This window comes from Stegostoma tigrinum, chromosome 17, assembly GCF_030684315.1.
Source record: "Stegostoma tigrinum isolate sSteTig4 chromosome 17, sSteTig4.hap1, whole genome shotgun sequence".
Taxonomy (NCBI): domain Eukaryota; kingdom Metazoa; phylum Chordata; class Chondrichthyes; order Orectolobiformes; family Stegostomatidae; genus Stegostoma; species Stegostoma tigrinum.
This window is the reverse complement of record NC_081370.1, coordinates 1,869,684-1,883,746: the sequence shown is the minus strand read 5'-3', so window position 1 is coordinate 1,883,746 and position 14,063 is coordinate 1,869,684. Positions and strand designations below refer to the sequence as shown.

At 38.6% G+C, this 14,063-nt stretch overlaps 1 protein-coding gene across 5 annotated transcripts in view; it reads left to right on the top strand.

The window, feature by feature from the left end:
- Positions 1-14,063, top strand: part of LOC125459423 (activating molecule in BECN1-regulated autophagy protein 1-like) — a 331,981-nt gene that overhangs the window by 283,303 nt on the left and 34,615 nt on the right. For all 5 annotated transcript variants that reach the window (XM_048545862.2, XM_048545859.2, XM_048545863.2 and 2 more), the window contains 2 exons: positions 2,284-2,373; positions 6,138-6,325. In XM_048545862.2, the coding sequence (XP_048401819.1) occupies positions 2,284-2,373; positions 6,138-6,325 (278 nt within the window). The remainder of the gene's footprint in view (positions 1-2,283; positions 2,374-6,137; positions 6,326-14,063) is intronic.

The following is a 14,063-nucleotide window of genomic DNA, read 5'->3' as shown; positions in this document are numbered from 1 at the left end:
TGGGTAATAGGGAATGCAAATTGAATGTTCGTCTTTATTTCAAAGGGAGTGGAGTGTACGTGCTTACTATAAATCAAATCAAATCAAATCAAATATAAAAGTAGGGAGGTTTTGTTAAAGCTGTGCAAAGCACTAGTCAGACCACAGTAAGTGTCTGTTCAGGGTCCCTTATCTAAGGAAAGATATACTGGCATTGGATGCAGACCAGTGTAGGTTCACTTGGTTGATCTGAGGTATGGAGGACTATCTTGTGAGGAGAGTTGAGTACTTTGGGCCTGTAATCACTGGAATATAGAAGAATGAGAGGGGACCTTATTGAAACAGACGTGATATTTTGGGGACTTGACGAGTAGACAAGGAGAAGTGTTTCCCCATGTGAGAGAGTTCAAGAATAAACGACATAAGAGATCATACATTTAAGGCAACAATGAGGAGGAATTTCTCTGAGGGTTGTGAATCTGTGGAATTATTTACCACAGAGGGCTTTGAGGCTGGATCATAAAATAAATTCCCAAGGCCGAGATGGATAGATTTTTAATCAGTCAGGCACATCTCGGGTTATTGGGAAATGGCAGAAAGAGGAGTTGAGGATTGTCAGATGGGCCAGGATCTAATTGAATGGCGGAGCAGACTCGATGAGCTAAATAGCTTACTTCTGCTTCCGCATCTTATGGTCTAAACATCGACAATTCTTACCACACTTAATGGCCTGCCATCTAGGATTTTAAAAGTGGTTACAAATGGAACAATGGATTGGTTATATCTTTCAAATTCCCTTGACTTCTCTATCAATTCCAAAAGTGCAAAGCTCCCTTTAGTATTTAGACAGTGGACGTTTTGTCCTCAGGTTTCTGGAGTGCTGCTTGAATGACAGCCTTCTGATTCACAGCAAGGGCATGTTTACTGAGCTAAGGCTGATACTTGGTGTACTGAATATAGAAAATGTGACCTTTTGTCGACGCTGCCTTCCTAGCAAACTCAAAGCAACACTACCACATTGGCTATGCATGCCATGAGCTACAGAATCGATAAAATCAGGGGGTCTCCATACGATCCATCAGTAAGATTAATAATATTTTCCATTTACTTCAAAGGCATTATAGCATTTTTTGAGGTGAGTGCAATGCTCTGAGTAATTAAAAATTGTTCTTCATCACCAGTACCAACTGACTCTAGAGGAGAATCTTGGTAACAAACTGCTAAATTGCATGGTTTTAATTGAGGAAATCTCAAAAGCTCACACACTACATTACTTGTCCACCAGAATATGAGCAATCCAGTGCCCTACAGAGGCCACTGAAATGTGTCTCTGGTCAGTGTGTGAAGCAGAAATTAAGTAATCCATCCTCAAATTTGACAAGCACAAAAGAAAGTTCTTCGTTATGAGAAACGTGGTACAGGAATCAAGAAGGAGATTAGAAACGGCAAAATGCGCTGCTTTATCTTTAAAATTCCCCAATGTATAAACCACACAGCTAATGGGGGAAATATTGAGTTTTTAAAATTCTAGTGCTGAATTGAAATCGTACTACATAAGGAAGGAACATCTCATTAAACACAGTAAGGAAAATAGGTTCTATCTATAATATCTTTACCAAAACAAGCTACTTGCATTATAAATCTTTTTTAAAAAACAGAATGCATCACACAGGGGAAGCAGTTAATAATGATGGGAGGTTGTGGCCCAGGATATGTTCAGTGCAGTTTGAGGAGCATTGAAGTGATGCAAGTGAGGATGAGAGGTTCAGGAGGAGTGCTGATCCACGTGCCCGAGATAGTTAAAGATTGTTGCAATAAAGCTGCAGCCCAGAGTTGGAACAAAGCCAAATGAGGCAAATGCCAGAAAAGCAGATGAACTCCCTGATGTGTGCTGCAGGAGAATACAAAGTAGGGACAGAGCAGGAGAGGAGAGGGCCTGCAAGTGAGGAGAGAATTTTAAATTCAATGCTCAGGGCAATGAGAATCATAAGATTGTAATGGCAAGTTACTTTCAGCAAGTTACGATCTGGAATGTGTGGTGAGAGCATATTCCAAAGTAACATTGAAATAGGCAATGCATAAATATTGGTAAAGGGAAAATATGAGGTAGAAAATTAGAGTTGGGACTAATTAGTCAGCATTTTTTGAAAAGCTTAACACAGGTATGTTGATCTGAGTGGCCTCATATGTGCGTGAATTTATGGATGTGTTCATATCTGTGTTAAGCAGTAGAATTCATTTAGCATGTGGAGCTCAAAGGGAAAGGGTACCAAATTTAACCAGTGTTCTCTTTTCGCCTTGCAGTGCATCGAAATTGGAGACCGAACACAGCTGGGAACAACTGTCAGAGCCTGTTTCCTCCCACCACAGCAACAGGAACAATGAGAGGCCTGGGTAAAATTAGCTCAAGTTTCCTGCTTTGGGTGCACATTAGTTTTGCTCGTTTGAATGCTAGCTCAGAACTGCAGAAGGCCACAATATACACTACAGAACACACAAAAAATAAGAAGCTCCAGTTGAGAAGAACTTTCCAAGAACTGGGCATAGGCACAGCAGGGCCAAATGGAGGCTGCCTTTTTCTAGTTGGATTGTTCACAAATGTTTAATTCTGACACTGAGGAAGTTGGCAGCAGCAAAGCAGAACAGGACTCAGAGGAGAAGTGATGAATGTCTTCTGATCAAGGCAGGAGATTCTGAATGATGTACAATTCTGGGATGAGCTAACTGAAGCAAAATAATATAGATGATATGCACGCTGGAGAATCACTGAAGTAGAAGAATTAAAGCCCTTGAATATGTTTACATTAAGACTGTAATTTAACAACTAATTTAAATAATCTACAACTTGGGTACTAGGTCACTTGGAAAAAAATTAGTTTTATTTTGCTTGTATGCAGTTAAGAGGAAGTCAGCCCAATTCATTGACTCTCCATAATACTCAAAATTTTCCACTTGAAGGGTTGTGAATAGAAAACCTGCAGATTATTACTGAATATATAATGTTGAATTTTTTAGCTTAATTAAGAAATTGTCATGGATTGTGTCGTGATTTTCTGTGACACAGACCTTTGCTCGTTACTCAGTTAGCTGGTTTATTGAGTTCCCTGCAATGTAAACTTTTTCAGTTGTTATGGAGGTTCTTTCACGAAGCAGAGCTTAAGCTCTAACTATGCTCAATCATTTACTAAACCTTCAAAAACAGACTGCTAAAAGGAACCAGTTGTCATTTGTAATGATCTGAATGTCAGCCCTGGCTCAGTCAGTAGCAGTCTTTGTTTCAGAAGATTGTGCATTCAGGTCCAATTCCAGAAACTTAAACAAACAAATCTAGGCTGACCGTCTAACTGTTTGTGCAGTGTTGGAGGTGCTTTATTTTGGATGAGACATTAAACCAAAGGCCTATTAGGTGAGCATGAAAGATCTTATTGCATAATTTGGAAGAAGTGGGTTTTCCCTAGTGTCCTGGCTAATATCTGTTTCAATCGGTATAATTACATCGGACATAGGAACTGGAGTAGATAACTCCGCAAAGTTATAGCTGATCTGATTATAGCCTCAACTTCATATTCTTATCTATACCAGATAATCTTGTAACTTTTGTTGGTCAAGAATCCCTCTACCTGAGAAGTATTCAGTCCCCGACTCTCACCACGCTCTCAGGAAGAAAATTCCAAAGACAACCTCTTCACCTCCATAAGAGACTTCTCATTATTAAGCTGTGTTCCAGGTCAAATTTCCCACAGACAAAGCTCCTACCAAGTCCCCCTCAAGGTTTCAATTAAATCACCTCTTATTCTTTGAAACTTCAATGAATAGAAGACAAATCTGTCCAACTTTTCCTCATAGGGTGCCCTCCTCATTCCCAGGAATCATTTGAGTGAATGTTCTTTAAACTGCTTCTGATGCAATTATGGTCCATTCTTAAATAAAATGTAAACAGATCTCCAGATGTGGCCTCACCGTCGTTCCACTCACCTCTCAACAACATTCCATTTAGTGTTCCTAGTTCCTGACTGTAATGTCTATCCTTCTAACTATGCAATATTTCAATCTTATACTATGAACTGCTGTAAAGTAATGCAGCTAATTTTCTTTTTTATTCCTTTTTTGTATCTAAGATTTCTGTTTAGGTACTTTGTACCTAAAATAGTGCTATAACAGGCAACGTTGTAAAATTCACTGTATTCCTGTATTTCTGTACTTGAGTATACCTGACAATAAAGGATATCCTTATTCTTCTTCTAGTCACTCGCAATACCAGCACGCTATCTATTTAAGATCCATGTAGCAGAGTACTCAGATCCCTATGTGCATCAGACTTCTGTAATCTCTTTCCACTCAATGAATGTGCTCCATTTTTGTTCCTTCTGCCAAATTGAATAAGTTCACATTTTTCATTAATATTCTGTCAACTTTTTGATACTCATTTAACCTATCAATATCCCTTTGCAAACTTTCTGTGTCCTCTCCACAACTAAATTTCCTATTTGTACTATCAGCAAATTTAGAAGCTATACAGTCAATCGCTTCTTCCAAGCCTTTAATAATTGCAAGTAATTGAGACCTTGTGGCACACCACTGGTCGTATCCTGCTAACCGAAAAATGGCCTATTTATATCCACAGTCTACTTCCCATTAATTAATAAATCCTCCAGCTGTGCTTGTGTGCTACCACCTACAAATGAGTTTTTATTTTGCATAGCAACCTTAGATTTCCAGCAGGTATTTGACAAAGATGCACATCTAAATACAGTGCATCCACTGGTTCCCCTTTAAGAAACTTCCTCTAAAGGCTGTATTGAATTAGTCAATAATTATTTTCCTTTCACAAAATGGGTTAATTGGCTGCAAAGTTCTTTAGGTCATGCTGAGGTCATGAAAGGCAGCATATAAATATGGTTCATTTCTTTACTCGGTTGCATATTTGGTATAATTAGGTTGCAAAGGGAGATGTATCATAGAACACTCAGGACATCTTAGTGATTCCATCAGCTTTGTTGGAGCCGTGATCTGCCAGCCCAAGTGCTACTGTACATGTTTAAATAAACTTCGTGCTGTTGAAGGAAGTCTGGATAGGCAATGGATACAGAATTGTCATTGTGTTCCTCAATGCAACACAAATACAAAACAGAATGTAGCCATTTTGACAGTGAAGCATGTTGTGTACTGAGATTTAGTGATGCAGCGTCTCATCTTCATATGTACTGTTTAGGAAATAAGATCTCAATTGTACCAATCTATGCCCAGCCAGACTTGAGTCAAGTGAGTTCCAGATTTTTTTGAGCATCTCATGCATTTTGGAGATGATATCCATTAATTCACACCATTGATCATGTATTGAAATTCAATTCTGTGAAACATAAGAAAGTCATTTAACATTCATTTGAAACAACAGAACCTCTGTTAGCAACTAAACCTTCAGAGCCAGCCTGTTGAAGCTTGCATTTAAATGTTGTGATCTGCATAGGTAGACTTAAGCATGTCTAGTGTTTTTACCTATTTTGCACATTGTATTTGACAGTTAAGATATTTACTTGCCAAAAGAATAGTCTTTACAATCATTCATACTTTGACTCAGGCCCTTAATGCTAAGCACAAATGCAAGTATGTGCTGTCAAGTGAGTTGCTAATTATGTAGCATATGTTGGATTTTTTTTCTGCAACTTTCTTTAAAAAGGAAATGTTTTTACACTTTCAATTCATTTTACAGATCTGTAAAGTGTGTAAACATTGATCAATCTTTAAACTTTGATCGACTGTTTCAGAATGTATAATTTAGTTTGGGGTAGTGTAAGCATAGCTATAAGAAACGTTCAAGCTTAAATACAATATGCAATGAGGTGGCAAGATCTGATTTAGGCCAGAATTCTTGCCTCTGTTTTGTCTGGGTGGTTCCCAATAAAGAAGTGCAAATGTGTTGAATTACTTCCTCAAAACACTTGCAGAAATGAGTTATTGAATAGTATTGCAAATGCCTTTTGAAGTAGTTCTCCCGCCAGTCTAGAATTCTGCACGGTGTGAGAACATTATGGGAGGCAAAATAGGAAAGAAAAATATAAGCAAGAAAGCAGCAGTTTACTGGTAAGCATGGTGCGGCTTTACTTGGAGAAAAATGTTTTGGAATGCTAACCTGAGTAATAATTTTGCGACTGTTTCAGGCCAAACCGGACATCATGGAGGACAGACCGAGATATGGGACTCATGAATGCAATTGGTCTGCAGCCTCGCAATCCTGCCCCTTCTGTGACGTCACAAGGAACCCAAACGCCATCCCCACAACTGCAGAATGCAGAGACCCAAACAGACAGGGATTTGCAGGAAGCTACCACTTCAGGGACCAACCAGGGTAAGGAACTCAAAATTATAGGAATAATTTGTGGTAAAAGTATCATGTGAGAAAATGGGCCACTGTGTTAGCTTTAAGATATCAGAATGTCTGCAGTTTCCTTGAATTATGCAACCAGTTTTATCTCTTGTAGCCTATGGCCCATTTAGAAAAAAGTTGTGCCAAATCCCATTTATATCCTACATATTCTACCTTTTGGGTGCACTTACGTCATATTCAAGGAGAGTAAAATGATAAGAATATAAAAATACATGGACCAATCAATGCAACAAAATTGCCGCTCCAGGTCTGTAGGATTCCCAGATGCCTTCATGGCTTACTGAATTGTGTAGACCTGGTGGATGAGCTGTGTGTGGTAAATCGATCACTTTAAATCAGACTTGGGAAATTTCAAGCTAAGCTAGTTAACTCTGAACTGTATTATTCCTGTTTATTGTTTGATGTGATAGGAGCCACGTTTTGAGAGCTTTCTTTGCAGGGAGTTGTCAATGCAATTCAATACTATAAGTTATACAGCTGCAATTATAAGTAAATGAGAGTTGCAACCTAATTTATTTTTCTATTCACGGCCATGTAGAGATGCTACAAAAGGTTGTGATTTCCCCATTAAAAAGTGGAATTTCTTTGGAAAATACCAAAAGGTTTTGTTCCCCCTGAAATGTATAGATCTGTAGCAACTATTACATTTCATGTATGTCAGCATAATCCGTGCACTGTGGCCTGTCAGTGCCAGGAACCCGGGTTTGATTCTAACTTTGTGTGACTGTCTGTGTGGAGTTTGCACATTCTTCTTGTGTCTGCATGGGTATCCTCTGAATGCTCCTGTGTCCTCCCACAGTCCAAATTCGCCATGCTAAATTGTCCATGGTGTCCAGGGATATGTAGGTTAGGTGGATTAGCCATGCTAAATTGCCATGGTGTCCTGGGATTACTAAATTAGGTGCGTTAGCCAGGGGAAATGCAGGGTTACAGGGATAGGGGTGGGGGTTTGGAGAGTCTGGGTTGGATGCTCTTCGGAGGGTCAGTGTGGACTCAATGGGCCGAATGGCGTGTTTCTAGACTATAGGGATCCTATGATTGTATATGAGCAATTAGTAATAATAGGTATGGTGTTTGTTTAAACTATTTCACCGAGAAAAGAGCTAGCAAGAGCTGTGGAAGCTAGAGTCAGAGACCCAAAACATCAACTTTCCAGCTCCTCTGATGCTGCCTGGCCTGTCCATCGAGCTCCATGCTGTTATCACTGTGAACAGGCTGTTTTTATCTTGCCTCTCTGACTGAACTGCCCTGTTATTTGTGATATACAGACAATGTGCACAATTATTCTGACTTTCGTAGCCTTGCATGAAACTACATAGTCTATAAAGTCGACACCCTCTCTGGCAGGTTATTCCATACATTTATTTCTCTGTAATATTGTTCCAAATTTATTGTTCACGAATTTATATTTTTAACTCTGCCCTCATTTTAAAATTATATTCATGATTTACCTTATCTAGGTCATTGATATTCTTTGATTACTTTACTTTTCTGTTCATTGTTCTTCACTCTCCCTCTGGACTGCAGAGATTGAGTTTTTTTTAAAACCTTTCCACTTGGGTCATCTCACTTGTGCTTCTAATCATTCTTACTTTTTTTTCTACATCCTGCTGTATGTTTGCAAATGTTTATTTTGCTGGAACCAGAGCTATGCAGGATAATCGTCGGGAGTGATGCGGCTCGAACATTGTCAGTCCTCAGCCTAATTCAAATGGCATGTACTCCATTTTTCTGGTTATTTAATCCAGCACTTTGGCATTAGTAACAATCTCACTAGCTTCTCTCTCCATCCTGAGAGAGAATTCCATTATTGCTCCGAAACACCTTATACTAATTTTCTTGCATTTGTTTTTTTTTCATACTTAAGTTGCAAATGTACTTGTCTGTTATAAAGCATGGCCTAGGGATGTAGTAGCCAAGAGGAACAGGTCTGCACTTTCCAGAAGTTGAAGCCTATGGCAGGTGGTGGAACTAAAATTGTTAAATTGTGCTTGGGTGATAAAGAAAATGACCAGATTAACCAAATGACCAAAATTGTGCAAGATTAAAAAAATTGAGCTTCCCACTTGGGTCATTAAAAACAAACACCAATTAAAAATAAACACCCATGGGCTATGCTTTATAACAGACAAGCACATTTGCAACTTAAGTATGAAAAAAATGGAAGAAAATTAGTATAAGATGTTTCGGAGCAATAATGGAATGCTCTCTCAGGATGGAGAGAGAAGCTAGTGAGGTTGTTACAAATGCCAAAGTGCTGGATTAAATAGCCAGAAGAATAGAATACATGCTATCTGAATTAGGTTGAGGACTGACAATGTGCAATCCACACCACTCCCAACGATTACCCTGCACAGCTCTGGCTACAGCAAAATAAATAGATTGTTAGTTCACTGAAGGTCTTCCAATAGGGAAATTGCCAGCCATCTACTCTGACCCGTATGTAACACTACCCCTCACAATGTAGTTAACATACACTGTCCTAAGGGCAAAGAATGCTGGCAATAGTTATTCTGCCTGCCCTTTTCAACCATCACTCTGAGGACAAATAATAATTAAATCCGTGTAGGATTGATATTGAAGAACAGCTGAATTCAAACTCAAAGCAAAAGAAATTGGTGCCTTGATCAAACGTTAATGTGTTGAGTCCTTCACCTTGGATAACTAAAGAATTCAGTTGCCACCAAAATTTATGTAGAGAATACAGTGAAGAAAATCATTCAGACAATTGGGTTGCTTAATATGAGAACTCAGACAGTGATCTTTGTCTGTAACTGTCGGCATTTGATTGTATTCATAGTGCACCAGCTCCACAGAGCTTTTGTACGAAGATTCATTTCATAAATCTACCCAAAACAAAGCTTCAAGTGGTCTTCAATACAATAGTTAGCTATTAGCGTGATTTATTTTTAACCCCGAGGTCATGAACAAGTGTTGATCCAGACTAAAACAAAGGCTGCATATCCATCAACAATTTAAAGCAATAGAATGACTGCATTTTTTACTATTTGAAAGAAACTTCCAGGAAGGAGCCATCAGAATGTCTAATACATATTACTAGGTCTAAAACTTCACAGTTTACTTCCATAAGAAAGTAAAGCCCCAAGTTTATAGAATGCCTCTAATAACCTTAGGACATTCAAAGCACTTCATACCCAATAAAGTACTTTTTAAATGTAGTCACTATTGTAGTGTAGATACATGGCAGCCATAAGAGCATAACCTATAGGGACAGAATTAGGCTGTTCAGCCCATAATGTCTGGTCCACCATTCGATCATAGCTGACATGTTTCTCAACCCCATTCTCCTGCCTTCACCCTATAACTCTTGATCCCCTCACTAATCAAGAACCTATTTATCTCTGTCTTAAAGACGCTCAATCACTTGGTATCCACAAGCTTGTGTGGTATTGAGTTTCACAGATTCACCACCCTCTGGCTGAAGAAATTCCACCTCATCTCAATTCCAAAGGGTTGCCCCTTCACTCTGAGGCTGTGACCTGGGGTACTAGCCCCTTCTACAAATGGAATCATTTTCTCTATCCAGCTGTCTCAGTATTCTGTAAGCTTCAATGAGACTCCCCACCTCATGCTTCTAGTTAGATCTTCCCAATGACAAAAGTTAAGTTAATTGGTCTGTAGCTGGTTTAGCAAACTCTAACCAGTTTGCAAACTGCAGAATCTCACAAGCAACAGTGTGATAAATGATGGAATAATCTATTTTATCAGGTTGAAGAATAAATATCGACCACGACACTCTGAGAACTCTCAAGTTCTTCTGCCGAATAGTGCCTTAGAATGTTTTATATTCATCTGAGAGTTTAGAGAGGACCTCAGTGTAATGTCCCATTTAAAGGACAGTGGCAGCTATGGTGAAAGGTACCTGGAATGTCAATCTGGATTATGTGCTCCAATCTCTCTAACTCAAACACAAGTATTACAATCTGAACTACGGCTGACGTTCCTATAAATATTGTTTAAGAGAAAGCAGTATTTCCTTAGCACTGTGCTCTATTATGTACCTGAAATCGTTGAAATTCAAGAAACTTTATTTTGTCACTAACAATAGCGTGTTTAAATTATAGTATCAATGCAGGCTGGATTTATAGATCGATGAACTGTGGATACTACCAGTTTAATTTTTGCACCGAGTTTACATGCTTCCTAATTGTTTATGCTCTTCACCAATGTATTCTGTGTAGTCATATGATTTCTAAGGCTTTGAGGCATCCATTACTACTTTTGAATAATGCAAGCGAACATTCATATTCCTATCACTATTTGAGTGGAAGGAAGTTTAAATGATAGTCAAACTATTTGGATGTCCAGAATAAAGAATTTCGTTATAATACTGCTGCTTGGTCATGTCATGTCAAGGTATAATTAGACTGCCTCAATGGACCATCCTAGCACAAGAAAACATTATTAAAGTGAAACATTCAAGACCACTGAGATTATGAGAATCGATTACTATATCCAATAATATAGTAATATATGGATTTGTTTGCATCTGATGGTCATTATCCACCCATAACTTTATTTGCAATGTATTCAGTCACGCCTCCTCATAAGAGTATATTGCTTCTTGAGACTGGCATTGCTCGTGCCAATCTGAAATTGAAAGCTGTAAAGCTGAATTAGCAAACAGACCCATTTTCCCATTCAAAAGGTACTGAGATTAAACTCTTAACATTGATATTTGTTGCACGCATTCTGTCACTTTCTTTAACTGATACAATTTGTGTGACATTAAGGTATGCTTACCGAAATACAGTGGACTGCATTTTGCTCTCAATGGTGAATGAGCAGGGCCATCCTTCAATATACTTAGATATGCCCAGAAAGCTCCTCTGGACTTTTGCACCAGAACTCTGTAAATTAAAATCTGTAAGTGGTATGTTCATCCTTTACTGGGACATGTGTGAACAGGAAATATAACTATGCATTACCTTAAACAGTCAGATTGAAATAATGTTAATGAACAACTCTACATTTATCTGGAAGCATCAGTTAAGAATATCTAATTGATTGCAAGCCTGGAACAGAAATTAAAATCAAAAAAGGGAAGAAAGATAGGATCAAGTGAGACCAAATGTAACTTCTAATGGAGACAGAAAGCAAGGAGCTACAGACCAATTAGCTTAACTTCTGTCATTGGGAAGATCTTAGAAGCTATCATTTCACCAGGGGACTTAGAAAAGTTCAAGGTAAAGGACAAATCATGTTGAACTAATTTATTGGCATTCTTTGTGGAAGTGACATGTACTATGGATGAAGGAGAAGCAGTGGGTTTACTTTACTGGATTTCCAGACGGCATTTGATAAGATAACACGTTCAAGTTCATTGGAGAAAATAAAAGCTCATGGTGCAGAAGATTGGCAAGCTGGCAGGAAACAGAATAGGCATGAATGGATCATTTTCTGGTTAACAAGATGTAACAGGGTGTGCCAATGGGATGAGTTGTGAAGCCTCCACTTTTTAAAAACTCGCATAAATGACTTGGATTTAAGTGCCAAAGTTTTGTTAAATGTTCTGATGATACCAAGAAAGGGAAAGTAAGCTTTGAAGAGAACAAAAGGAGCCTACAAGGAATGTGGAAAAGTCAATTGAGAGGGCAAAGATCCAGCAAACGGAATGGAATGTGGTAAAAGTGAAACTATTCATTTGGCTGGTAGAGTTAAAAGGTATGTTATCTGAATGGTGAGAGATTGCTGATCTATGAGATGCAGAGGGTTCTGGGTGTCCTAGTACAGGAATCGCTAAAGGTTAATGTGCAGGTGCAGCAAGTAGTTAGAAGAGATAATAGAATATTATTGTTTATTGCCAAGGGACTGAATGAGGTAATGCTTCAGTTATACAAGACATTGGTGAGACCACATTCAGAGTACATTCAAAGAAGGTTTAGCAAACTGAATGACATCATCTTTTCTGGAACACTTGGATAGTCTTGGCTTGTATTTCAGTAGAGTAAGAGGTAATTTGATTGAAATACATGGGAACGAATTTTCCTCTTGTAAGAGAGTCTAGAACTAGGGATCACTGTTTGAAAGTAAGAGATTGGCTATTTAAGACAAAAATGAGAATTTTTTTTCTCATAAAAGGATCCTCTCTTCCTCAAATGGCAGTGGAAGCAGAAGTCTGATTATTTTTAAGGTAAAGGCATATAAATTCAAGATTAGCAAGTGTGTGGAAGGTTGTTGGGTTGGCAGAAATGTGATGTAATCAGGTGAAAGCAGACTTATAGGTAGGCAGGATAGTGAAGAAGGCATTTGGTATGCTTGCCTTTATTGGTCTGTGCATTGACTATATGAGTTGGGAGGTCATGTTGAGGCTGTACAGGACATTGGTTAGGCCACTTTTGGAGTACTGCATTCAATTCTGGTCTCCCAGCTGTAGGAAAGAATATGTAATACTTGAAAGGGTTTAGAAAAGATTTAAAAGGATTTTGCCAGGGTTGAAGGGTTTGAGCTGGAGTGAGAGACTGAATAGGCTGGGGCTATTTTCCCTGGCATGTCGGAGGCTGAGGGGTGACCTTAGAGAATTTTATAAAATCATGAGGGGCCTGGGTAGGGTGAACAGCCAATGACTTTTCCCCAAAGTAGGGAGTCCAAAACTAGAGGGCATAGATTTAAGGTGAGAGGGGAAAGATGCAAAAGGGACCTGCGGGGCAACTTTTTCTTGCGGAGGGTGGTGCATGTGTAGAATGAGGAAGTTGCAGAAGCTGGTAGAATTGCAATATTTCATATAACCATCCATAAGTCTTTGAATAGGAGCGGTTGAGAGGGATTTGGGCCAAATGCTGGCAAATGGGAGTAGATTTATTTCGGTCAGCATGGACGAGTTGAACAGAGGGTCTGTTTCCGTGCTGTATATCTCTATGACTCTAAGTCACAATTACATTGAATGATAGAGCAGGCTCCAAGGACAAGTGGCTTATCCCTGTTTCTGATAAACATGTTTTGTGAAATAAATTGCATGACAAAGAGATTTTTGAAACTTCTCAAATAAGCAGTAATTGCTGAAAGAATTAGATATGCCAATGCCACCCTAACATCATTGGTCAGAGTTCATTTTTAGTCAGAGGGAAATTGTTTGGCAGCAATTAAAACCTCTGGTGTTAAAATGACCTTGCACTGCAGTTCACAAGCCCGAACATTTGCTGGTGAATTAAGTGTGAATGATATAAATTCAAAAATTCTCATTATGTGTATTTAAAAGTTGAGTCTCTGAGCAAGATGACAATGTAACAAGACCTTAAGTAGCTAGGCAATTTAGATGGTAATTTCCTGATCTCTGTTTAACTGTGAATGTACGTGCGCAAGATGTTGCAGTCTGCTTTTAGTCTCATTAAAATTTTGCCGAGTTCGTCTTCACTCGTTATCAAGTGCAAAGTAGTGTTGCCAAAACTATGCAGCTCGGTACTAAATTTTCTGTACGTTCCAATTGAAAGATCAGTTATTTTGCAGATGACTGGTTCAATTCTACTTCTCCATTCTAATTTATCCTTGATAGGGATAAGCATCGAACTTGACTAACTTCAAGAAGACTGAATAGAGGCATTTAATGGTAGAACTGTGGAGCGTGTGTCCAACTGTTTTTTAGAAGTCTGTAGAGGGCAGTCTCAATATTATCAAATTAATAAAATAGGATATTCAGTTTTTTGGGTGCATTCTGAAATGAGACCAATCTGTTTTAACC